Below are 27,500 nucleotides of genomic sequence, written 5' to 3'. Positions count from 1 at the left end.
TATAATAAATTAAGGTGTTGTTGTTTAGAAAGTTAAAATGAAAGTAACAGTTATACTATGAATAGGAAGTAGGGAGCCCCTGGAAAAAGTGACAAATATTGTTAAAAAGAGGAAACTAAACAGGATCAACATTTTTCATTATTTATTCATTTACTTTACATTCTGATTGAAACCTCTCTTCCCTTCTCTCCTCCCAATCCCACCCTTTCAAATCCCTCCTCCATTATCCCTTCTCTGAAGCCCCATTGGGTACCACCACTCCCTGGAACATCAAGTCACAGAAGGACTAAGCGTATCTTCTCCCAATGAGGCAGAACCAGGCATCCCAGTTAGAGGAAGAGGATCCAAGGGCAGGCAATAGAGTTAGAGACAGCCATGCTCCAGTTGTTAGGAGACCCACATGAAGATCAAGCTGCACTTCTGCTCCAAATGTATAGGAGGCACAGGTTCCCTGAGCACCCATTTGCCCGAGATAGTTGATTTTGTATGTGTCCTTGTGGTGTTTTTGACCCCTCCAGATTGCTCAGTTCTAACTCTCCACTCTTCCACAAGCCCTCTGAGCTCATCATGATATTTGGCTGTGGGCCTCTGCATCCTTTACCATCCACTGTTGGATGAAGCCACTAAGGAAAGAGTTATGCTAGGCTCCTGTCTGCAAACATAGCAGAGTATCATTAATAGTGTCAGGAGTTTGGGTTCTTACATGGGATGGGTCTCAAGTTGGAACAGTCATTAGTTGGACATTCCCTCAAACTCTGCTTCATTTTTATCCCTGAGCATCTTGTAAGCAAGACAAAGCCTTGCTTTGACCTTTTGAGCTGAAGCTTTTTTGGGGGTTGGTTGATGTTCCCCTCCTTCCATTGGAAGTCCCACCTGACTTCAGGGGGTGGCACCTTTAGTCACTACATCCCACTCTGGTAGGAGTCTCAGTTAAAGTCACCCAATATACTCCCCAGAACCTCCTCCATCCCAGGTCTCTAGCTAGTCCTGGAGCTGGCCACCACCAATTTCCATTGTCATGTCCAGACCCTTCCCCACACCTGATCCTCATCTCCTTTCAACTCCTTAGCCACTCTTCCACAAAGTATCCTTCCTCCATCCACTTCAGACGACTATTTTGTTTCCTCTTCTGAGTGAGATTCACTCATTCTCCCTTAAGCCTCATTCTTACTTAGTTTCTTTGGGCTATGAATTGTAGCATAGTTATCCAGTACTTTATGGCTAAGATCCAATTACAACTGAGTACATACCATGCATGTCTTTCTGGGTCTGGGTTACCTCACTCAGGATGATAGTTTCTATTTCCATCCATTTCCCCTCAAACTTTATGATGGTCTTGTTTTTAATTGGTGTCCTAGTTAGGATTTTATTACTGTGAACAGACACCATGACCAAGGTAAGTCTTATAAATGACAACATTTAATTGGGGCAGGCTTACAGGTTCAGAGGGTCAGTCCATTATCATCGAGGTGGGAGCACGGCATCATGCAGGCAGGCACAGTACAGGCAAGACTGAGAGTTCTACATCTTTATCTGAAGGCTGCTAGTGGAAGACTGACTTCCAGGCAGCTAGGATGAGGGTCTTAAAGCTCACACCCACAGTGACACACTTCCTCCAACAAGACCACACCTATTCCTATAGGGCCACACCTTCTAATCATGCCATCCCCTGGGCCAAGCATATACAAAGCATCACAATGTTGGAGAAATTCTCTATGATTTTGTTGAAAATATTTTTTGGCCCTTAGAGCTTGAACTCCTCCCTTCTATTCCTCTTGTTCTTAGGTTAAGTCTTTTCATAGTATGCCAGATTTCTCAAGGATTTTTTCAGAAAATTTTTTATATTTAACATTTTCGTTGACTGGTATATCAGTTTCTTCCATTGTATCTTCTACACCTGAAACTCTTCCATCTCTCATCTTCTGTCGGTGATGCTTACTTGTGTTTCTTGTTCAAGTGCTCTGCCCTAGATTTTCCATCTTCAGGATTCTCCCAGTTCATCTTTTCTTTATTGCGTCTATCTTCATTTGTGGATCTTGAACAGTTTTATTAATTTCCTTCACTTGTTTAATTGTGTTTCCTGTATTTATTTAAGGGATTTATTTGTTTCCTCTCTACCTGCTTGATTGTACTTTTTGTATTTCTTTAGGGTATTTATTCATTTCCTCTTTAAAGGCCTCTATCATCTTTACAAGATTAGATTTGAGATCATTTTCTTGTGTTCCAGTTGTATTAGGATATCCAGGGCTTATCCTATCCAGTAGCAGGTAGCTGTACTCTGAAAGTGTCATATTGCCTTGGTGTTTGTTGATTGCATTCTTCTGCTGGACTTTAGCCATGTGGTCGTTGCTGGATGGTTCTGGTGTAGCATCTATCTGAAAGATGGGCCTACCATTGATATTCCTGGTGCAGCATGCTTCCCGTGGATTGCCTTGGGCTGGATAATGGAACTCAAGGGGGCAGTGCACACCTCAGAGTAGCCATGTGTGTCCTAGGGGACTCAACTAAAAGGGGAATGTGGGTGTTCCAACCTGGATATTCCTGGTAAAGCAGGCCTGGTGGAGACCAGTGAAGCTTTGGTAGGACAAACATGGTATAAACTTTTTACCATGACTCAAGAGCAACAAGCACATTTCCAAATATTATTACAACCTAAAATTATGACATTCTAACTAAATTATTATGAGATTTTATTATTGTTTAACTAAATTCCCAATGTAGTATTATTTCATAATATAAGAAATCATAAAATGACTATGTGGATAGCCCTCAATGACACTTAAATTCAAAACAATTGTGTACCTACTAGACTTCATATTATTAGCTAAATTAAAAATAGCAACAGTTAAAATATCTATGTGTCAGTTTAAATTGACTGCAGAAATTATATATGGAAAAGCTAAAATATATTCAAGAGAATGTTGAAGGAAAACCAAGCTTATAGAATTACGGTAGCATTATTATCATATATCTCAGTGATTTTATTGATAATGTCAGGTTGGTCAGTGGCAGGAAAAGTTCAGCATCAGAGCCATACATATTCTTTCCCATGACTCATGACAGAACTGAACTTCAATGTAGCAGAGAATGGATGCCTTCCTAGGAACTTCCTAACAAAAAGAAGTAAATCCTTATCCTGTCTACCAGTGCAAACAAAGATCTATTTTGAATAATCAAAGTTTTCTTAAAATAGGAAATTAACACCGAAATAAAGAAAAATTTGTCACTTAGTCGATGTCATTTAATCAATAAAAGTGTGTAGTGACTTTATCTACAAATATAAAACAGTAAACAAAATCTGATCATCAAAGTATGAAAGCTTGTGTACAGTTATAAACATATATCATAACATGAAATTGTTTTCTGTTACTTATCAAAATCAATAAGGACAGATTTCAGTTTCAGACAACAGATGAACCTCATAATCATAGCATTTTAATCAGGCAAAACTTCATGAGATCAGGACTATATGCTAAGCATCAGTGTCTAGGCGACCACACCAGTGGCTTCCATTGGCCAAATGCATGTTTTTATCAGAATGAGAATACTTGAATGTTTACTTTGAAGTCACAGGGAGCTGGAATGCCTGTATAAAGGTTCTGCTGTAACAAAACATTAAAACATTATCAATCAGTCCAACAATGATGCATGTAATCATTTGTTTATTTTTTTTGGGGGGGGGGATTCATATTATATGCAGGCTACAAAGTTGCTACATGCACAAAAGAAACTTCCTGCCTTCCATGCAGCCACAAAGGAAAAATTATTACAGAGCAAATACTTTCTGAATTAGCTAGTAACTATGGAACAAACACAGGATGTTGTTAGCAACAACTGCAAAGATATCCCTTACTTTAGTCATAAGCAACAATGATTACGTTTGAGTTTGTGAAATTGCTTTTTAAGTTAGCATACAGAATTACAGTTTCACCATGGTAATTTTGTGCATATATAGTATAATTTGCTCTCATTTGACCCTTCCCTGACTGTCCTCCAGAGTCCTCCCTACCCTCCTCCCCCTTGACCCCTTTCTCCCTAGATATAATACTCTATTCTGCTTTTACATCAATCACAGATATCCCATGCCTCTCTCTTGGCCCCACCCCATCCTACTTAAGATCTTTTGCTTCTCTCCAATGTCTCCCCATTGGCTTCATGGTATGAAGACTCAGGCACACTCACAGACACAAACACAGCCACCTGTTCTTTTAAAATCCACTTGTGTGGTTTTCTATCATGTTCCGCTTTCTACAAAGATGCTAAACTTCATCAATTATTTTCCATTTAGAAATAATTCAGCCTTAGTGAGCTTTGTACATTCAAAATTTAATACAAAAATAAAACACAGCTTTTTCATGTCCAATTCCCTGTAATCACTTTGGAAGTGTCAGGACCTGCTATTCGTATCATCTTTCCTCTCAGTTTTAGAACTTCAGTGACCAGCATGATGCCTGATGCGCTGTGAGCAGGCTTTGTTTGCTTGTTGGTTTTGTTTTTGTTTTTGTTTTTCAAGAGAAGTCTCTCTGTTTAGGCCGGGTTGTCCTAAAAACCTTTATCTATGGCTGTGACCAGACACTATGACCAAAAAGCAAGTTAGAGAGAAAAGGGTTTATTTAGCTTAAACTTCCATAATGCTGTTTATTGCCAAAGAAAGTCAAGATAGAAACTTAAGCATGGCAGGAACCTGAAGGCAGGAGATGATGCAGAGGCCATAAGGGGGGGGGGGGTGCTGCTTACTGGCTTGTTTCCCATGACCTACTCAGCCTGCTTTCTTATAGAACCCAGGACTACCAGCCCAGGGCTGATACCACCCACTATGGCCTGGGCCCTCCCCTCTTGACCACTAATTGAGAAAATGCCTTACAGTTGGATCTCATGGAGGCATTCCCTTAACTGAGGCTCCTTCCTCTCTGAAGATGCTAGTTTGTGTGAAAACCAGCCAGTACACTGTTGCAGGGGATATGCTGGGGAGCAATTAGAGAGAAGATGCTGATAAACATCATTCAACATACAGGACACTCGGTGCCCACAATGAACGTCTCATCTGGTGCAAAGCGACTGAGCCAAGAATTTGGTTTAGGTTTCACTCTTTCACTTAAAGCATTCTCTGGTAAAATCACCATTGTGTAAACCGAAAAAGGGGATGGGCGGAAGACACCCAAACAGCACTATGATGAAACAAAGATGTGATGGAGCAGTGGAAAAGGTGGGGGAGAATGGAGTGGTGCATGCTCGATAGAGGAAGGCAGAGCTGGAGATGTGACGGTGGTGACGGATTAGACAGGGGGCTGAGGTCAGCATGCTGCCATTGTCCATCAAGGTCAGCATGGCGGTATTCAACAGCCTGGAGCTTCTGCAGATGCAGACTCAGTTCCCTCTGCTGCCAGGCCATGAGATCCCCTGGCTCTGGCAATGATGGAGGCCCAAGATCATGAAAGGTTTACTTTGGACCTCATGGAAAGACCTCCTAGATGCCACTGGAGGCCATGTTGGTGTCTGTGATCCCTGATGCTGTGCCAGGTCACAAAGAAGTCTGAGATCCAAGTAGACATATGCAGTCTGTGCAGCTGTCTGATGCCTTAGTTATCTCCTTGGGCTTTGCAACCTGTGGCATGCTAGGGGGGCCATCCTGATGAAAGTGGCATGTGTAGCCACCTGAGGTCATGCTGAGGCTTGTGGCCTTGCAACTGCTGAGACCCATCAGTAGGTCTTCAGTCCAGATTCGGCCAAGGGCTCGGTTGATGTCTGTGACTCCTATTACCACAGAAGCCCATGCAGATGTCCATGGTATGGGCTCCTACCTGGATCCATGTTAATCTCTTTGGGCACAGGAAAGCTGTCCTTGTCTCTCCCTCTCTGGCCACCACACAGCTCTCCTTCATTCACTGAGGAGAAAATCTCACCCTCCCTTGAGAGACAGGCAGCTAGGATCTTGAGCATGCTCCAGTGAGTAAGTATATAGACAACACAAAGTGAACTTGTTTTTCCCCTTCCTCTCTTTTTTTTTTGGGGGGGGGTGGTCACAGGGGACAGGTGTGACCATGGGAAGACTGAGAGGTGAGTGTGATTGATGTGAATGATATGAGATTATCAATTAATCGATAATTTAAAAAAAAAAAGCTGATAGAGGAGAAACCAGGAAGCCATTTCACTTGGACACTATGGTTTCTAGGTGGCAGTAGACCTGAAAATGCCTGCACAGGTGTTGACAACAGGTTGCTTTTGAAAGCTAAACCTTTCCCATAGACTCTTATGGCTTCTTATGGCTCCCGAGGCTGAGCATGGCCTATGGATTAGGACAAACCATCAGTAAAATGCTATGCATGTTTTAGACAGTAACTTACAAATAATCAAAGATACCAAACAACACCCATTAATTCTAAGCTACATAAGATGATCTGTGCAAATAAATACCTTAGACACAGGTTACATATTCAGATTTCATATAACTGCTTGGTCACTTTGTGATTTTTGGCAACATGAAGTGTTATTTGTTATTAGTAGTAAATATATTTGTAAGTAAATGTTGTCTTAGAATAATGACATAATTCTAAGTATATATTCTCTAAGAATAGCTGTGTTAATTTTTGCTTCTTTTTTATAGTATAAAGAATAGAAGCAAGCTTGAGGAAGAAATCCAATCATTTGTAGAAATGAAGATGAAGAATAATAATTACCTCAAAGTGCTCTACAAGCAGGCTTATCACATTGGGGCTATTTACCACCTAGCTAAACACAGAACAGACGAGTTGGAGGAAAAACTAGCAGAAACGAGAAGAAAATTCAAGGTCAGAAATCATTGGTCACTTCCTAACTGTGCAATAGAAGTGATTAACTTGAGTTTTCTTGAGTTAATCTTTCTTGGTAGTCAGATTAGTTTAAGGGTTAAGAACCTCCCAAGAGCCCAGTAAAATGCCTGCTACACAAGCCCAGGGACCGGAGTTCAAATCCCCAAAACACATGTTAAAACTGGACACAGTACAGCCCTAGCCCTTGTGGGTTCAAAGACAAGGGCATCCCTAGAGTCCATTGGCCAGCCAGTCTACCCAAGTCAATGAACTGACTTCAGGTCCTGGGAAATAAAGGTGAAGTGATTGAGGAAAGCCATTCAGCAACTACTGCTTGTCTCCACAGGAAGGTACACCCCATGGATGTGAACACTCACCTACACTGTACAGCACACACCACAAAAGAAAAATATCGTCTCAAGCATATGGCTTAGATGTGTGTGTCGGAATAGGAAGGGTGATTGCTACCTGAACCCAGGGCCTCGTGTATACTAGGCCAGTGCCCTATCAAGTGAGGCATATACTAAGATCTATTACTACTTTTCTTCTTAAACTGCTTCTAACATACATGAAAAAAAATCATATCTCTCCAAAGGATGAGGGTTCAGTGCCATTAACTGATCAGCATTTTATCTACCTTTTACTGAGAACAGCTGTAACCTTCTAGAACCAGGAACGTAGTACTTGGATGAGTTTTCTCATGCACACATAACTTACATGTTAGCTAGGGAGGATTCTAAGGCACTCCCTTAGAGTCTCTATAACATACGAGTAGGGTGCGCCTCATCAGGCCTGCAAATTAATACAAGGAACCTTCTAGACAGTAGTGCTACAGAATCAAATGCTCATGTGACATTTCTCAAATCACTGCTATTTGAACAATAACCCTCTAGTGGACACCTCCTGCATGTGTGATGATGTCAGCCCTGGGTTTCTGACCTGTAGAACACATGAACAAGATGCTGCCCCCGCATGACTGAATGTCTGCACTGCACCCTGAGTGAGATGTTGGTGATTGGACCCGTGGCCTTGTTCGTGCTGGAAAGCACTCTTATCACTGAATTATGTTTTGTTATGATGTGCTGAAATTAACACAGAATCTCTGCTATCTAGAATATGATTACAACCATGTCACTTTTGGGTTATTTCTGAGAAGTGCTCTAGCTCACTATGGAGGTAGAATCTCTCATAAGTTAATGCATCAGTAAAATGCTATGCATGTTTTAGACAGTAAATCACAAATAATCAAAGATATAAAACCACTCCCATTAATTCCCAGCTATATAAGATGATCTGTGCCAAGTTTTCCAAACTCCAGTATCAATAACCAACTTATTTAGGAAAGAAATGCCTTCCAAGACTTTAGAGATTTAGATCCACAAGTTACTAGGACATGAAACAGAAAGTAGGTAATGTATCTTCAGTCATGATGGTGAATGAACTAGTGTAAACAGTCAGACTTGTCACTGGGTGGTGTATCTGCCTGTCTGTGAGTCACTCAGTTGCCATATCACACAGTAAATCAAGTGTTCTAATATTGCAGTGCCATTATCAAAAACTAGTTTTTCACATATGTCACATTTAGATAGTAATCTCTTCTTGTCTATAAACATACTGTAGGAAGAAAAGATAGCTTTTTATTATTTACCCAAATGAACAGTTTTTCAACTATTTCAACAAACAGTGATTACACTCTAAACATTTATCCCATTTGTAAGTAAACAGACCCAAGAGTTAAAATATTTGTATCATTAAATATTTTTTCCACCTGAACAGCAAAGGTGACCGCACACTATGGAATGTTCTTTATGTTTCTCCCTGTTTCTTTTTAGAATACATAATCTATCAGGTTCCAACTTAGATATACAGTATTAGATATTATCTCCACAGAGGTTAAATATCAGTATTGCTGTATTCAGTTGAGACCTGAGAACCTCAGACAAATAATATATTAATAATATTCTCAGTATTGTATTTAGGGAGAGCCTGTTTGGACCATCAGCAGACTTTAAACTGAGGTCATGTCCACCTTGAAGCATCCTGACCCAGTACAGTTAGAGGCAGCTCTGTCTTGGTTTGGTTTGGTTTGGTTGTTTACATAAATCTCGAGTTGATTTCAAACCTTCCATGGGGTATTCCGACATTCTTTTTAGCTCCTATCTATCACTGTTCGGTAAATGGAGGCTGACTTTCTGATTCTAAACTGAATTTTGTTTATGCTGAGTATTTTGTTCCCTTCTGTTTGGATGCGGGTTTTGAGACAAACACTACACCAATCAGCTTATGCTTTTCAGAAGTCTTTATTCTGGAACAGCAGTTTCTAGCAGAATCACAGCTCTCTTCTGCCACCTTCTGGTCTCTCGCTGCTAAAACCAGGCAGCAAGCCGGTCCGCGGTGAACTCTAGCCGCCCAGAGGCTACCATTTCTTTTAAAACCAAGTCCCCTTACACACTCTTTGAGGTGATCACTGGATCTCCTTCTTTCTTTCTTTCTTTTTTTTTTTTTCCAAAATCAGTTGTGACAGAGGCCTTATGACCTGCTCAGCTTAAAATATCTACTCCCTCACCCTTTATCATAAGTTCCTCTGACCCCTCCTCTGAAGAACTTAGTCGTTGCAGAAGTAGGCACAGTCACTGCCTGAAGTCCTGATGAACAGAGGTGACACACAGAAAGCGCTAATGTCCCACAACAGAGGCCTCACTGCACTGCGCTAGTGTCTCTGTGAACACTTTGGCCAACTCTGGCCAAACCCAAGGGCAGTAAAATGTAAATTATGGGCAAAGAATCTCAAAGGACCCCGGCTCTTTGAAAGAAGAATGATAAAAATGCTAATTGCGCATAGGAGGAAAGGAGTAGAGCCCCTTTTCAAGACCTTGTATGTCCCTCCACTGCCCTCTGCTGAGAGAACTTTACTTTTCTCCAGCTGCCAAAGAACACAGGGCCCAGCAACATGCCCTAAATCCGAGTTCAAAGCAATGGATGCTGGGGACAGATGAGAGACTTGCTAATGTTTTGGTTCATTTGGTTGATGTGTAAGGAGGACCGCAAAGTGCCCTTATGTATAAAACTCTGAGCCTTCCCCAACTGTGGTCTTCAACATTAAAAAAGAAGTGGGTGGGAGGGGCGGGCTGAGGCAGATGGTTAAGAGTGTGTGCTGCTCTTCCAGAGGATCAGAGTTCTGATCCCAGCACCGGCTCTGGGGGCTCATGAGTGCCTGTAACTCCAGCTCCACATCACCTGACACCCTCTTCTGCCCTCTCCAGGCACTGAACACACAAGTACAGACATAAGTTCACACACACACACACACACACACACACACAAAAACCAACAACAATACTCATCTTTCATTCCATGAACATTTTAAAGACGTCAGACCAGGTTCTTGAGAGGATTCCTCTTGTAGATTTACTCTTTCGCTCAATTCAGGTGAGATGCCCTAGAGGGGAATGTGACAGTGTGTCGACTAAGCATATCAAAATTACACAACAAACATTATTTTCTGAGCAATGTTGGTATTACGTCAGATCATTTGGCTGCAGCTACGCCAGTGCTGATCCAGCCCATGCCCTTACACATAGTAGGTAATTAAGTGCATATTTTGAGATAATATGCCACATTTTTCCAACAGATATTTGCTCAAAGGTCTTAGCATCTTCTAGCTGATCAGAGTTAACTACACTACTGGAACGGTTGTGGTGAAGCAGTTTCTGGGCTCTCTCATTTGCTTTCCAGTGATCTGGCAATTTGAAGAATTCAGGGACTGGGTATGGGCTCGCTTGCAAGCACCTTTCTTCCAGGAGAAAGCTGGTTTGCTTTGGCTCCACCCTACCTCTTGATTCACAGCATCAATAAAGGCTAGCCTGTCTTCCTCCTGTATCCCTGCTTCCCCAATAAAGGAAAAAGTATCTTGCCAAACCTGACCCCTCAGCCCATGTTCACGTTGCTGATTACAAATGAAAGTCTACATGGTTTTAATGGACGCCTAGTATCTCATGATATAATAAGTTCTAAAACTATGATTTTTTTCTTAGTTTCAGAGAAAACAAAAAAACAATGGATTTCCCCAACATAGACCAAAAAAGTATCTTGTTTGATATTTACAGACTCACTTGTTTTAACAAATTATCCTTCTGGAAAGTACTGTTGCGGGCACAGCCATAGCAGCTAGGGAAAGACTAAGGGGGCTCAGTGCTAACTGCTCTAGAGAGCACTCACGTGGGCATCCAGCAGGTCCTTGTGCTCATACTTACTTGAGATGAGATTCACATGACCTCGCTGCCTTCAGTTTTCTCAGCTCTGAAAGTATACAATAGGAGCTACTATATTTTAGGTTTGGAATGTTCCCACATGGTCCCTTGGGGCAAAAGCTTGGTCGCCAGCATGGTATTTGTGGGCTGGTAGGAATACCAAGAGATAGGGCTTAGCAGGTCTTGGTGCCATTTGAGGGTGTACCTTCAAGGAGGCTGGGCTGCTGCCGTCATTGCCCTTTCTTAATTGGCTTTCTGCTCATCGAGTGTGTGCTTTTGTAAAATCCAAGCTCCTGCCAGAAAGCTCCTACTTGTCCTTGGCCTTAAAGCAAGGGCTGGGACTCAGTGATAACTAGAGCCTCTGAGTCCATGAACAGAGCTGACTCATTCCTCTTCACAATTGACCATCAAAAGTGTATGTTAAGATAGGTGGACTAGCCATTGATATGTCACTAAAGGGCTATGAAGATGAATGTGCACACACACACACACACACACACACACACACACACATCTGCAATGTACCACATTAACTGTAGTGGGCCTCCCGCTTCTCCCTAATTTACAACAGTGGTTCTCAACCTGTGGGTCCTGACTCCTTTAGGGGTTGAATGACCCTTTCACAGGGGTAGCATATCAGGTACCCTGTATATCATATGTCTCCATTATGATTGATAACAGTAGCAAAATTGCAGTTATGAAGTAGCAATGAAAATAAGTTTATGGGTAGGGGAGCACCACAGCATGAGGAACTGTGTTAAAGGGTCACAGTGTGAGGAAGGTTCAGAACTACTGCTCTACACAGTTCCAATATGTACAGATTTCCACGGACTTCCAGCCATGTCCTTAAGTAAAGATTCCTGTACCCATAAAATACATGTCAAATCAGCACATTCCCCAAAGCAGTGTCCAGTAAATGTTAAAACAGGCAAAGTGTTTCACAGCCACTGCAGTCTCTGTCATGCCCTAGCTCCTGTCTTCAAGCCTTCCCAGCAGTGGGGCAATAGAGTTTGAAGAAGCAGCTTACATGCTGGGCCTTGTGTTAATTTAACCTCCTAGTAATCTGTGGTCATTTCCTCCTGGGTTTGTCCTCAGCAGCTACAATGCTTCACGTTGCATAATTACAGGAACACCTCTGCAGAGCCCATGACTTTGCAGGGTGTATTCCATTTCATAGACCACTATGGAGTTACTATCAGACTGACCTGCCTTCACTCCCAGTCTCACTTCTAATATAGGCTCCTGAGCCATGCTCTACCAAGACAGATTGCTTCTGAGACAGCCTGGTGAAGCTGGCCCCTCAAAGAGACGGGCACAAGAAAATTGGTGGCTCTACATGAACTGCCTATCACTTTGTAGGGCTTTAAGAATCTAGAAATCATTAGGAGGCCAAACCATTAGGATCAAGTCCCTTAGAGTCATCAGGTTGTGTGAATTAGCACTCTAACTCAGCTAGCCCTGGGCAAAACTCTTAGACAAAGAAGCTGCCAGCTTTATGTATTTAGACTCTTTACATATTTGCCCCACTTTTCCAATATGAAAAAAAGAAAAGAAAACAGGTTATAATAGCTATTTTACATATTTAGTAATGAGGTTAGGGTAAGGATGGCCACACACAGTAGGCATGTTCCTATTTTAGTCTCCTCCTCCATAGTTTAAGTGAGGGCCGATTGAGGGCACCATTTCTGTCTGGTGCATTGGGTAGAACTGAAGGGGTTCCTCTCCTTGCTTAAAGCCATCCTCCTTCCTTGTACAGCTTAGACCTGGCAACGGATACTCAGAAGGTCCCTCTTGGAACTTTAGTCCAACATGGAGTCAATTTAAAGGCCCATGCTTGCTTGCTGGTTCTATATGGTATTGACTAGAAAGGTTGGAGGAACTATATCACGTGTCTCTGTCTGTCTCTGTCTCTCTCTCTCTGCATGTGTGTGTGTGTGTGTGTGTGTGTAATCTTGCTCTCCTCTTGTGTTCCTACAGTTTGGTGTACACAACTTGTTAGTGCCCCGTATGCTGACCTGCAGCCCCCAGTCAACCTTCAGGGACACATCCTGGGAATATGAACTGTCAAGAGGAGTCATCCTGACCTCTGGTCATTGGAGACTCACCTTGTCTTATTTGCCCTTTGTGTCCTAGGGTATTTTGAAGGATGGTAGCAGCAGTCCCTGGGAGTAACCAGGGAGCATCCAACCTCTAGGTTATTGAGAAGGGGCCTGTGATCCATTTGTTTTTCTTTAAGGAGTATGACAGCTGGTTCATTCTTACAGCTTGGGCAAAGTGTGACTTTAGCTGCCCAGTGAGAACTAGATGCTTTCCCCCATGGAGACCAATCTGGACAAATAGAGGGTGGAAGAAGCAAGACAGAAAGATTGGAAAATCCTTCTTAGGCTCTGGAAAGAAGCTTGTGAGACTGTGGATTCTTCTGCTAGTAATAGAGTTTCATATAGATAGTGATTTCAGATGATTTAACATGATCTAGAATCACCTGAGGCAAGGGGTCTCAGGGAGAGATTGGTTGTCTCCATCAGGTTGGCCACTGAGCCTTTGGAGGAGTAACTTTTAAGTTAAATGAGGTAGGAAGACCTGCCCACTGTTGGTGGCAACATTTCTGAACTGTTAGCAAGTAAGAAAGTGAGTTGTGCTCTAGTGTGACACATTAACTCATTGTTCTTTGCTCTTGACTGTTAAGGTAGTGTGACCAGCTGCTCAAGTTCTTGCCACCTTGACTCCCCTTGGTGGACTTTGAACTGTGAACCAAGTTAACCCTTTGTCCTTTAGGACCCCTTTGTCAGGGGACCTTATCACAGCAATGGGAAGTGAAATTAAGGCAGTTTTGTGTTAGTTAGCTTTTTTTCTATATTTCAATCATAACAACCATGCTTTAAATAACTTTGTAATTTGTCATGAATACAAGTTAACAAGCAACAAATACTAGACACTGCTATGATGCATTAATGATATGGGATCTGGATTCAAATGATGTGGGCACAGGCACTAGCCCTACAACCATAAAAGGAATACTCTGTTGCTTGGATAAACGATCTTAATTCCCATTTCTATGTGGGTGAAGGAAGGGCTGGAAGATGAACCAATGTGCTTGCTTCTCCTTATTGTCTCTGTAGAACAGATGTAACTATGGGGTTAGCAATGAAGTGGGGAAATCAAACATTTAAGAACCTATAATTCCTCTTTGCAAACTTGAGTGTCTCTTTTCAATCTGAAAAGCAGCGTGAAGGTAGTCCAATTCAACTCTCAGCTATCGGACTCCAGTGTAATCATAAGGCAGATGGACCTACAGAATAACTTCTGATTCTGGCCTGTGTCATTTTAAAGCCAGACTGAATAATTAAGATCATTATCCAGGGCACAAAGAAAAAATGCTTTCTATCCCTTTTGACTACTAATTCTCAAAGAATGTATTTTTCTTGAAAAATGAAAAAATTTTTCTAGTCATTTGGAGGTTAAAATAACACTGTACATGCATCACACATGATTATATATATTTTGCTTTCAACATCCACAGTATTTATGCTGGAAAGTAGTACTAAAAAGAATCCACTTTTCTGGAAGAAAAAGAGTCAAAGATAATCTAGCTTTTACTCTTTGACTTTTTGTTCAGGTCAAGACTATGAGACATAACCTAGATGAAACTAAATCTTGCTGTTTCCTGTATATCATTTAAATGCTTTGTCTCAAATAATATTAATATCTTTAAAAAAATGATTATGACATGCAAATATAAAGGCTAATTTGCTCTTTATTCTTATACAAGTAAAGTGTATCTTGGATTAGTGACTGCATTTAAAACTTTTATTTTTAAATATTCTGAGAATAAAGTCTTCATTTGACAACTTTTTGACACACAGGGTAGAGAAGAATTCCTGAAGAAGCTCATGAGAGGTGACATAACTGCAGGGATTGAGATTCAGGTAATATTAACTTGGCATCTGTTTTCTTCTTCCTTTAATTTGCATTTTACTTAGCATTTTAAATTTGCCTGTAATGAGGCATCTTTTGTCACTGCTTGGTTTGCAAGCCAGCACTTTTCTCTCCTTAGCTGATGACAGTTGGCCTCTGTGTACAAGTAGAGTGTCTGATCATGCATAAAGAAACTGACCTCCCATGCACATAGCTCATTTTGTGGCTTAATGGGAATTTCTGCCAGTCTAGTGAAAGGGCAGTAGACTCTTATTCCAAACTGTCTAACTCTTTAGTTTGCTTTCTGATGATGTTACATTTTCTTTACTTTTAGTGTCTCACACAGGAATCTCTTTATTTAACCCTGAAAAAAAATGTGTTATGATATTTCTGTAGAGTCTTTGGAATGAAAGTATGGTAACTAGCCAACACAAGTTGTATTTTTCAATCTCATTTATCCTTTGGATCAAAGTTTTGATGCTCTAATCTGTGCCAGAATGCTTCCCCCTCAGAAATACATATATGTGAAGTTGGGATTGTTAAGATAGGAAAATTAAACTCATAAGACAAATGAGACCATATTCATGTGATGCTATAGAAAACATTTAATCTCAATCAGGGATTTCTATCCTGCCTTTGGTTACTCAGATCCCAGATAAAAGACATACAACTTTCATATTTATAAGACTTAATCAGCACTAGTACTGGGCAGATAGCTACCCTTTAAGGTATTAAAATCTAATTCCCCATCAATAACCCCAAGTTATGCATTGCCATGTGCCATCTGGGCAGCTCTTAACTCCAACTGATGAGCCCTCATGGCTGTGTTTTCAAGATTACTACCCCATGGCATCTTCTCCTCTCTCCATCTTCTCTCTCTCTCCTTGTGGTCCCTGCCTTAGACCCCCAACTCCTCTGAGAACAAAATCTCTGCTGATCTCTCTTCTGCACAGCCATAGGCTATAGGCATCTTTATTTTCCAATCAAAGATAATTTACGGGGCAAAGTTAGATAGAGTCACTTGGATTCACTTGCAGATTCTCTCATCCTGATACAACCAAACCTTGGGGATTAGTACTAGCATTATAATACATAGCAAAAGAAACAAACAAACAAACAAAAAAACAAACGTCAAAAATGTGATGTGAGATTATCTGCATCCTAAATCTAACTCTATAAAGAGGGACTTCTTCTATAGTTTCTTTTATAGATATTTCCTCAATATTTTCATAATCAACTAAGTCATTTCTGCCTAATATGTTTTATAACTTCCCAGCTTGTTGGTCACTTTTGATTTTCAGGTATATGTTGTCAGCAGGCACTTGCACTTACTGGTCCCTAACAGGTACTTGGGAATGTTTGGCCTTTCTTGTCCATTTACTTTTTTCCCTCTCTCATGTTTTCATAGCTATGTGCTGTTTAAAATACCATAATCTCACCTCTTGTTTTTCTATTGGAGACAGTAGTATTTGATTTTTCAAATGATAGCACTGAATCATTCTGAATAAACGTGTGTAATTAACAACAAATGAATGAATGGTCTGCAATCTTGGTTGGCAGAAAAGGCTATATTCCATGGAAGAATCTCAGTTTATTGAGATGCAGGAGTATATACGAAGAAAAGCACTCTACAGTATGGCTTTGTTAGAAGTAGAGGAGCCACTGAAAAAGATAGAAGATGAAGCTATGAAAATCAGGCAGCTTCACAGACAGCACTCTAATGTAAGCATTTACGGCAACTCATTAAATAAAAATTATTCATAACTAATCATCTACTTTCAGGGATATTTTGGGTTCTAAGTAATGTAGGTGAAGAAATATATATATATAATTATGGTTTTGTATAGGAAAATCACAAACCATCCAAGTCACTTTTTCATAATCTCACCATTATTAATTCATTTAAGAACTGTCTGACAAGGCCCACTGTCTGTCATACACTATACTTAGGCCAAACTGAGTATAGTGTTTTGAAACTGAGTGAGCAGTGACTGGCCTGGTGAGATTGCCCTGCACAAAGCACTTGATTCAGTCTCCACTCCTTCTTAATGAGATGCTAAAAGATTATGTTGACTTGACTATAAAACATGAGGCATCGGGACATTTTATAGGTAAGCTTTTGGTGCATAGAAAAATTAAGACAGCTAGGGTGAAAAATAAAGCAAATACGGTTAAAATATTTTCAAAACTACAAGATTCTGTCAGTAACTGATATTACTGGCCCTTCCCAGAAGGAAAAAATCATAAAAAGTATGTGTACATACTATCATTTATCTTTCAGAGAGCTGGAGGGTGTGGTAAGGGCAATGCATTCTTGTCTTTCTCTGCAGCAATGACACAGAGACTTGGGGCAATTTGGCAACATTTTGTTTTTCCTTTGCAAATGATGGTGTAACTTTGGACCTTTGGCTATTAACAATTTTCAAAATGTTTTTGTGTTTAAAATGTAAGTTGCAAGGGTACAAAACTTGCTGAAGGAAGACCACGGACTCATAGCATGCAAAGACGAAGAGCATTTATTCTGCAGAAGCAACCAACTCGGGGGGTCAAACTATTCTTTGAAGTGGTAACCCTAGACAAAGGCACACAGGCCTTCTTAAAGGGAATTAGGGGAGGTTTTTTTAGAAGGATTATGTAATCTAAAATTTCATTGGTGGATGCTTAGAGGGTCAGAGAGGTCAGCTTCTGATTGGTTTGTACCAGGTGGTCAGCAGTCTATATTCTTATGTCATGAACATTTATGCACAGGATGAGCTAGGGCTGCCCATCACAGATGTCCATCCTGAGATAAGATATTTTCCCATTCTTGTGGTTATTCTCAGGCTATACTTTGGGAAGAGGTTTTATGAACTTGTTCCTGAATTTTATGGTCTGTTCCTTAAATGGAGATAAATAGGTATATGTTGTCCTTTCACTGTTAAAAGTATTTATCTTGACTTTCAAAGTCTCTCCATGAAATGTGTGTATTATAAAATACAGAAAAAAAAAATTGAGCAAATGAAGGCTTCTGAAAGGGACCCTGACATACACAACACACACATAGCCAGTACAAAACCAAGAGGGCTAAGTGATTTTAATAATGACTTTCTCTTACATTGATGGTGGGAGTTTATTAATTATCTCAAATGTCTCAATATCATTCTCTAACTTGTATTGTATAATAATGAATCCCACCAATGTTTAATGATTTTTGTTTTCCCCCCTTCGTATTCCACTAGTCACGGCTTTATATCTTCCTGTTGCTCACCAGTCATTTCTTATTTTATCTTTTAATAGGTAATAAATGAAAAGAATTAGCCATTTAGCACCAAATCTAGGAATAGCTTTTGTGTATTTTCTTTTTGATAATGGTTTCTGACAAGTTATGCTTAGAACTTCAGTTATATCCTAAATATTTAATATATAAAATATTTAAGCTATTTTAAATATTTGATAGAAATATGTTCATGTTTATATATTAAATATCTAATATATAAAATATTATTTCTATGTATGCTTATCCTTTTTGCTTATTTAACTGAAACAGATAGACTTTCCATGTCTTAGATAAATCAAACAGAATTTGAGATGTTAGGTGTCATAGCCTAGAACTCAAAGGCAGTCATCCTTTCCTTTCATATGTTAAGCCAGACATTAGGATTATTAAGATAGTTATTGCACACAGCTTAACTAAACCAGTGACTCACACATGTTACACAGTGTAAAATCAGATTGCCTTCTAGATACTGCATGATATACGGAAGAGGAAAGAACATGTTAAAAGGAAAGTAGAAGCAACAAAGAAAAAATTACGAAGAAAGAGCAAGAAAAGCCGCAAGGAACTCACAAGGACCGAGGTGAAAACTTCAGTTTTCAATGTATTATTTCTTACATCAATGTAAACTCATCATATATAACTGTGGGGAGATGCCTTGTGTCTTGAATTGTTCTCTCTAAATGGGCTCTGCATACACAAACATACACGTGATACACACACACACACACACACACACACACACACTGCCTTTATGTAGCCTCTTTTTCCCACTATAAGGCACACAATCTCTATAGGAAAGCATTCCAAAGCAACCCAAAATTTGCATTGGGTTTAGGCAAGGATGTGCCACTCTCTTTAGTCACACACTGACCTGTCCTGTGGCTTCAAGGAAGCAATGAAGCAAAAGAAAGAAGAAAGAGCTGGGGAAGAGGCCCAATGGGAAGGAAAAAAAAAAAAACCCCACTGGTGTCCTCCCGTAATTCCTCCTTCAGAGCGCACTCTGCTTTGGGGCCCTTAGCTTGCTGAGCAGGTGAAATCCTGAGAACCCTATCCTTGAGACTGGGATCACTCCCTTTAAGAAACATTCGTGGAGGCCAAACTCAGTCCTCTCCCCATGTGAGCATGCAACAAATGGAGATCAACTTTGAAAAAAAAAAACAAAACTAAGCCCTCGGCAAGCACCAAATCTGCTTGCCCTTTATTCCCGAACTTGTCAGTACAGTTTGCTGGAAGGAATAAATGTTCATTGTGTGTAAGCTACCCATTCGGTTCCATTGTATTACGGTTCAATGAGTGACCTAAAATGGAAGGAAAAAACAGAGAGGACTATGAGAGAGGAAGGAGCAGAGACAGAGAAGGGAAGAGAGGATTGGTTATAAAAAGTTTTAGCCCTAAGTCTAGTAATCTGACCATTTTCAATTTATGAAATCGGCATTTATCAGAAATTTGCTTTTCAACTAGGAAGTATACTCAGATGCAGTAACTTTAATCATTAATAAATTATAATAAAACAAAACAAAACAAAAAACAAGAACAAACCCCTGTTCCCTCCTCCTTCCCCCTCTCCCCTCCCCCTTCCTTCTACTTGCCACCCTAATCTCTCCTGCTTACTGGTCCTGGCATTCCCTTACACTGGAACAAAGAACTTTCACAGGGCCAAGCGCCTCTCCTCCCACTGATGACCAACTTGGATATCCTCTGCTACATATGCTGCTGGAGCCATGAGTCCCACCATGTGTACTCTTTGGTTGGTGGTTTAGTCCCTGGGAGCTCTGAGGGTACTAGTTAGTTCATATTGTTGTTTGTCCTAAGGGGCTGCAAACTCTTCAGCTTCTTGGGTCCTTTCTCTAACTCCTTCATTTGGGGACCCTGTACTCAGTTCAATGGATGGCTGTGAGCCTATACTTCTGTATCAGTCGGGTACTGTCAGAGCCTCTCAGGAGACAGCTATATCAGGCTGGATTGTCCTTCCTTCAGTCTCTGCTCCATAGTTAGTTTCTGCAACTCCTTCCATGGGTATTTTGTTCCCCATTTTAATAAGGAATGAAGTATCCACATTTTGGTTTTCCTTCTTCTTGAGTTTCTTGTGGTTTGTGGATTGTACTTTGTGTATTCTGATCTTCTGGACTAATATCCACTTATCAGAGAGTGCAAACCATGTGTGTTCTTTTGTGATTGGGTTACCTCACTCAGGACGATATTCTCCAGATCCATCCATTTCCCTAAGAATTTCATAAATTCATTGTTTTTAATAGCTGAGTAGTACTCCATTGTGTAGATGTACCACAATTTCTGTACCCATTCCTCTGTTGAGGGATATCTGGGTTGTTTCAAGTTTCTAGCTATTATAAATAAGGCTGCTATGAACATGGAAGAGCATGTGTCCTTATTACATGTTGGAGCATCTTCTGGGTATATGCCCAGGAGTGGTATAGCTGGGTCCTCTGGTAGTACTATGTCCGATTTCCATATGAACCGCCAAACTGATTTCCAGAGTGGTTGTACCAGCTTGCAATCCCACCAGCAATGAAGGAGTGTTCCTCTTTCTCCACAACCTCTCCAGCATCTGCTGTCACCTGAGTTTTTTATCCTAGCCATTCTGACTGGTGTGAGGTGGAATCTCAGGGTTGTTTTGATTTACATTTCCCTGATGACTAAGGATGTTGTACATTTCTTTAGTAAATATATTTTTGTTTGTGGTGATTAAATTAAGTCTAGGTTTCTTAATTATACAACACCTGATTGGAGATCTGCTCACCTAAGAAACATCTCAACATAGAATTAATCTACCAGAATCACCAGGGGAAAACTTGGCTGATGAAATTCTGTTTTGTGTTGTTCTTTGACATATAAGAGCATCTGTGTTTACTTAGCCACCTGGCCATTTCCAGTGTGTGTGTGTGTGTGTGTGTGTGTGTGTGTGTGTGTGTATACACCAGAATACGCGGGTATGTTTTAGGACATGTGGAGTGAGGACAGACTGCTGTCGAAGCTGGTTGGAAGACAAAAAGAAAAAGCTGTATTTCTATCCTTACAGGAAGTGCCTTCTAACAGTAAGAAGCACAAGCTTCCATCACTGCCCAACTTGTTTAGGAAGTACTGCCCTTTTATTGTCTGTAGAGACCATGTTTCTGAATTCCAAAGATTTGAGAATCTAAGTGTTAAAACTTCTTTGAAACTTTTCTTGCAGGGAAAAGTTACAATAATTCATCAAGAAATAGAGTTAGCTAGAGAGAAAACAGTTGTTCTCCACGAGCAAAGCAAGGAGCTAAGTAAGGAGATACAGATAATGAACGTGGAAAAGACAAATTATGAAGCTAAAATTCAAAAGTTGCAGTAAGTTTTGTCAAGATAATAATCATATTTAACATGAGATTCATAGAATCAGATTTCCATTTATTCTTATGATGGTTTTTATTTTTCCTCAGAATTTTATCAAATATATGTAATGACATATGATATTTAATCATTTTTGTTTGTATGAGTATAATTAGAAGTTGCTTTCACTCTGAGTTTATTTCTCTCTGAGTTTATTCTTATTTTTGTAATTGCCAATTGTTCGATTTTTCTACATATGTAAACCTTCTCTCTCTAGTATTAATCTCTTTCATTAATTAACACATAGTTAGTGTTTGTGAGCCATGTTTAATAATTTATGGTTGTCCTCTAATAGTTTTGAGGGAAGAATTTAGAAACAGATATTCTATAGAATCCCTTATCATTTGTTCACATCTCCCCTTTTCCGTGTCCTCCTGTGGGCTCACCTCATAAATGAGGAATGTTCTCAGTGAAAATGGTCCTTGGCTCCTCTGTGATGGTGCTCTCAGGCTCACACAGTGTCCATGTGCTCTCATGTAGAACCCACTCGTATTTTCCTCCTGTATTCGTGTTGGTTCTGTCTTCTGTTATACTTGCATATTGATTATGGAAATATTGACTTATCACATTAGGAGTGATATATATATCATATATATCAATTAACACATATATGTATATGTGTATTTATGTATATATATACATATATATATATATATGTATATATATATATATATTACAGCACATGGGGATAATAAAAGTGGTCCTTGGAGATAGCTTAATGAATAAAACACTTGCTATGCTTGCTGTACATAGCAAGTGTTGACAGCCTAAGTTCAATTCCCAGTCTTACCACAGGAGAGCCTCTGACTCCACACAAAAGCTTTCATTCACATCCATATACATCACACAAACTCACACACACACATACACACACACACACGCCCATGCATGCACAGGCACACGTACACGCACACACACACACACACATACACACACAGACATACAAATAAAAACAATTAAGCAATCAACTATGCACAGTCCAATACCAGCTCTTCAGTGGCGTCAAGTCAGTCTACCCAACAGGTCTCTCTTTAGCGATGTTTTCATCATGATCATGGTCGCTCGGCTATTCTTCCCCAAAGGCTGACTTGCCTTTGTTATATCTTGTAAGAAAGCAAGAGAACACATTGCTTAAAATATTAATACCTGAAACAATAGTATGGGTCTGAAAGATGTAAACTTAAAATTATATATGAGTCATGCTAAATTTATAAAGACCTATACTGGACCTTATTCAGGTTTTGTATTAGGTGCTTGTGCCATTGCCATGACCTGACAAAAGTCTCCATGACTGCAATTCGGTGATTATTTTGTGTTCTGATCACAGCTCAGCACTAGCTGTCACTCTCTTAGCTTGTTTATTGTTGACACTATTGTCTTACTTACTTGCCGATGCCGCTTAAAGGCTAGTGTTTGTCCTTTTGTCACCACCGAGTTCACATGTGAAACTCTCTCCCCACAGGGATGAATTCATGAAGCTGCGATTTAACAGGGAGCATGTGCACGGTGTGTATGACCATCTTAGAAAAGAGAAACAGTACTGTGAAGAGAGGATCTTCCATGAGGAGAAGCGGTTCAGAAGGCTTATAGAAATGAGGCAGAGCACCCTGGAGAACATCCAGGTGAGTCCTACTTGAAAACGTTTGAAAATGAAAGAAACATATAACAGTAGTCAGACAAGCAGCATGAACTTAACTGTTTGTGGTGCAGTGGCAGGGCTACTCAGGTTTGAGACATCACTCTGCAATAGACCTGTGACGTTTCAGTTTCTTTCCAAAGTAGTTGGTACATATTTACCTAGGACATTGTACTTTTTTAATGCGTTCTGTGTGCATCCTGACTTTATTATTGTGCCTTATTCTATTTGCAAGTCTACTGTTGTAAAAATGTAAGCTGTGCTCATTCCAGATCTATTATTTATAGAGATAGAGATAGTTCAGTAGAGATATTTTATTCCACATAAACATTATTTGAGTGTTACAAGCGACTTTTATTGGGTAAATAAGAATACCTCATATTTGTTCCTTTAAAAATGTGTATAACATTTTGAAATCATATACCAAAATGTATGTCCTGCATCTGAGTCTTATTAATCAAATTATATAAAACTATACATATTAAATTTTGTTTAGACTATAACCAAATACAGGCATTAGTTCAGAAATTACTATCCAACTTTACCATTTACAATAGTTTTGTAGCTAGTAAAAGTTTTACTAACTAGTAAAAGTTTAAAAACACATTTAAAATCATGTTTGTTGAGTTGTACAATGTGACAATTCTGAAAACAATAATTCTATTTATTAAAATTAATTTTTGCCAAACTACTTAAGATACTTGTAATATTATTTCACAATATATTTTATTAGCTATTTTAATCCTTCTAGTACTCTGTTTTGATAAATGTATTTCAAATTCCTTTTCTTACATAAAGGAAAACAGACTTAATATTTTTTAAACTGGCCCAAATGTACCCCACATGAGTGTTTATGGTGGTTTTGATTCATATTGTGACAAAATTATTATTAAATTAATCATAGTTTCATAAATAGTGATGGTAAGTAACTGTCTTTTACTTGAATATGGCTATTATATAGAAAAGAGGTTTTTGGGCTTTTTTTCTTTATTAAAAAATGAAAATAGTGGGCGCCATCTAGTGGCAATATGAGATGCCTCCTCCCTTGTTAAGAGATTCTGGGAGCCCTGGTGGCCAACTCTCAGGCCTGTGACCCATGGGGACTGGGACACTGACACTAAAAACCGACTCTTGCTACAAGACTAAGTTACTGGGCACTATTTCTCACCCTGTACGTTGTTGCAGCTGTAGAGTCACTTCTCTTGCCTTAATCAGGTTTTATAGTCCTCTCGGTGCCGAGCACATGGAGGGATCTCAGCAACCACTCCTTGAGCAGAGGTTTAGCACTTCACCGGAACACTAACTAATAGATAGCAAAACAAAACAAAACAGAAAAGACAAACAAAAACAAACAAACAAAAACAAAACAAGCAAAATGGTCAGTGGAAGAAACTTGAATAAAAATATCGAACTAACCAGCTTACAGAAGTTTGCATTTCTTTTCATCCAAAAGAGCCAGTTCTTGCTTTCCCACTCCCAAGTCTCCATGTGGGAGACACTTACTTAGAAGCCTGGTAGGGCTCCACTTTGCTGATCTTCATCTTGACACCTTTGACTGTCTCACAGGTAGGTGCCTGTTTTTGTCAATTAGGTTCAATTTTGTCAATTATTAGGCCATAATAATTTATACATGACAGCAGCGAACGAACGCTTTTCCCCGTGTCTTGAAAGCTCAGAACTCAGAGGAGCAAGTCAATAAAAGCTAGGGGTGTGAATGAATAAACAGATATGCACAACCATGTGTGTGTGGATGAATGCTACCTCTAGGATAAGTTTGCTGGCCACAGACATGCATGGTAGTAGCAAGAAATGAGTATGTTTCCAAGACTGCTTTCATACTGCACCACCCTGAGAGTCCAAATACTTCAGAGAAAACACCTGTACTTTACCATTTTCTCTTTCTTCTCCTTCTCCCACTCCTGTTCCCTATGTCCTCATCATATGTGAAATGTTTTCCACACCTCCTACCTCATACCTCAAGAAATAGTTAAATCCTCTCCTGATTTCTAACCTTGAAGAATTCTTTGGAATATCCCAATTATTAATGCTTATCAAGAACCTGAGTATATGAAGTTGATTCCTAACTGTCTTAGATACATCTATCTTAATAGTTTGCCACATATGACCCAAAGTGCAGTGTTCATCTGTGTGATGAGAAAATTCAGGGCTCACTGATGACTAGGTCTTCTCATTAGGGACATTTTTTTAATATGAGGTTCACATTTGGGTTTTAGTGATAAACAGTGTGGTGACACTCTCTGGTTCCTCCCAGCAAGCATAATGTCACTCCTCTTTAGAAACTGAGAGAGTTCATAAATATCTATGTAAGGCAATCCAAGAAGAGAAACCTTATATGAAAGGTAAACTTGGTATCATTGATCTGGACTTTCCCCTTTGAGCAGAAGAATTGATCACAATTATAGATCAGCTTTAGATCTTGTTTAGGGGGGAAACCCTATCATATCTACTGTAGACGCATTTTACTTGTTGGCCAAGCAAGTAAAAGTTAAATGTGCAAGCAACTAGTAAGAGAGTCAGACACTACACGCTGTTCTACTTACTTGACAGATCAGTCTTTCCCCATGCCAAAACTTCTCTCTTGTTTTTTAAATATTTATTTATTTATTGTTGTTATTTGTCGGTTGTTTCTGGCAGCCATGCTTTGCTCTCTGTAATTTGTATTTTGAGGGAAGAGCAATAAATTACCCTAGGAGAAAAATTTCTATGTTGAGTCCATACACAGACTCTCACAATGTCTTCCAAAGATTATTTTACTCCTTAACATTGCTCCCTATCTCCACATGTAAGGAGCTACCACCTCTCCTAGTTAGAAGACTGCAACATTGGCCAAGTCAGCATTTCTTCACCTTTTCATATGGAGAATGCTTGACTTCTAACAAAGTGGAAAACCAACCTCAGTCATCAGCCAGCCACCTAAATAGCAAACATTAGACTACTTTAGCCTCAGCTTTAATTTCAAAGCATAGTTCGACATGTGAGTTAGTTCTAGGGTTGCCTACACAATGTTTCTTCATTTCCCAACCATTTGATAAGTGGTACTATGCTCACAGCACTCCATGATGAGTAATAGAATCCTATGAATTCAAACCTGCACCAGCAGGAAGGTACGTTATATGAAAATAGATGTAAGTATCATGACAACACTCACAATGGAAAATTGTGAACCTCATCCAATTACCAGAAATATTGATGGCTATTATAAGAAAGAAATTAACCACATAGTCTGTGGTTTCAATAATGGAAAACTGACACATAATAAATCCATGAAGGTAGCCATTCCCTCAATACCCAGAGGAAGCTCTACTCCCAGGCACTCTTACACACCCAGGATCAGAGGTGAGGAGCATCCACCATCTGTCCCAACACCAGGAGTAACTGGGACCAGTAGGACCAGGCACACAGGAACTCCACCAGCCCAGTGGTTCTGGTTCTTACCAGTCTCTCTGGGCTGGTGTCCTGAGCAGACCTTGGGTGCAACCTCCTCAGCCAGTCCCGCAACACAGAGGAAGCCCCACTCTCAGGTACTCTAACAAGCTCAGGATCACAGGATCCCAGAATCACAGGATCACAGAGACAGCTTGACTCTGAGGAGTTCTGACACAACCAGGATCACAGGAAGGACAGGCTCCAGTCAGATTTAGCAAGGGCAGGTAGTACTAGAGATAACCAGATGGCAGGGGGCAAGCATAAGAAAATAAACAACACAAATTAAGGTCACTTGACATCATCAGAAGCCAATTCTCCCACCATAGCATGTCCTGGACACACCATTACACCAGAAAAGCAAGATTCAGATATAAAATCACTTCTCATGGTGATGATACAGGACTTTAAGAAGACATAAATAGCACACTCAAAGAAATACAGGAGAACACAGGTAAACAGCTAGAAGCTCTTTAAGCGGAAACACAAAAATCCCTTAAAGAACTACAGGAAAACACAATCAAACAGGTGAAGGAAATGAGCAAAACCATCCAGAATCTAAAAAATGGAAATAAAAACAATAAAGAAATCAGAAAGAGAGACAGCCCTGGAGATACAAAACCTAGGAAAGAAATCAGGAGTCATAGATGCAAACATCACCAACAGAATACAAAACATAAGAAGAAAGAATCTCAGGGGCAGAAGACACCATAGAAAACATTGACACAACAGTCAAAGAAAATGCAAAAACCAAAACCAAGCTCTTAACCCAAAACATCCAGGAAATCCAGGATGCAATGAGAAGACCAAACCTAAGGATAACAGGCATAGAA

At 39.9% G+C, this 27,500-nt stretch overlaps 1 protein-coding gene across 3 annotated transcripts in view; it reads left to right on the top strand.

The window, feature by feature from the left end:
* The window catches only part of Ccdc178 (coiled-coil domain containing 178), a 345,640-nt gene that overhangs the window by 100,808 nt on the left and 217,332 nt on the right, over window positions 1-27,500 (top strand). For all 3 annotated transcript variants that reach the window (XM_031365073.1, XM_031365074.1, XM_031365072.1), the window contains 6 exons: window positions 6,605-6,788; window positions 14,902-14,964; window positions 16,514-16,675; window positions 18,676-18,789; window positions 21,400-21,545; window positions 23,050-23,209. In XM_031365073.1, the coding sequence (XP_031220933.1) occupies window positions 6,605-6,788; window positions 14,902-14,964; window positions 16,514-16,675; window positions 18,676-18,789; window positions 21,400-21,545; window positions 23,050-23,209 (829 nt within the window). The remainder of the gene's footprint in view (window positions 1-6,604; window positions 6,789-14,901; window positions 14,965-16,513; window positions 16,676-18,675; window positions 18,790-21,399; window positions 21,546-23,049; window positions 23,210-27,500) is intronic.

The sequence above is a fragment of the Mastomys coucha genome, unplaced genomic scaffold (assembly GCF_008632895.1).
Source record: "Mastomys coucha isolate ucsf_1 unplaced genomic scaffold, UCSF_Mcou_1 pScaffold13, whole genome shotgun sequence".
Taxonomy (NCBI): domain Eukaryota; kingdom Metazoa; phylum Chordata; class Mammalia; order Rodentia; family Muridae; genus Mastomys; species Mastomys coucha.
The sequence above is the reverse complement of the archived record's forward strand: the minus strand, read 5'-3'. Positions and strand labels throughout refer to the sequence as shown.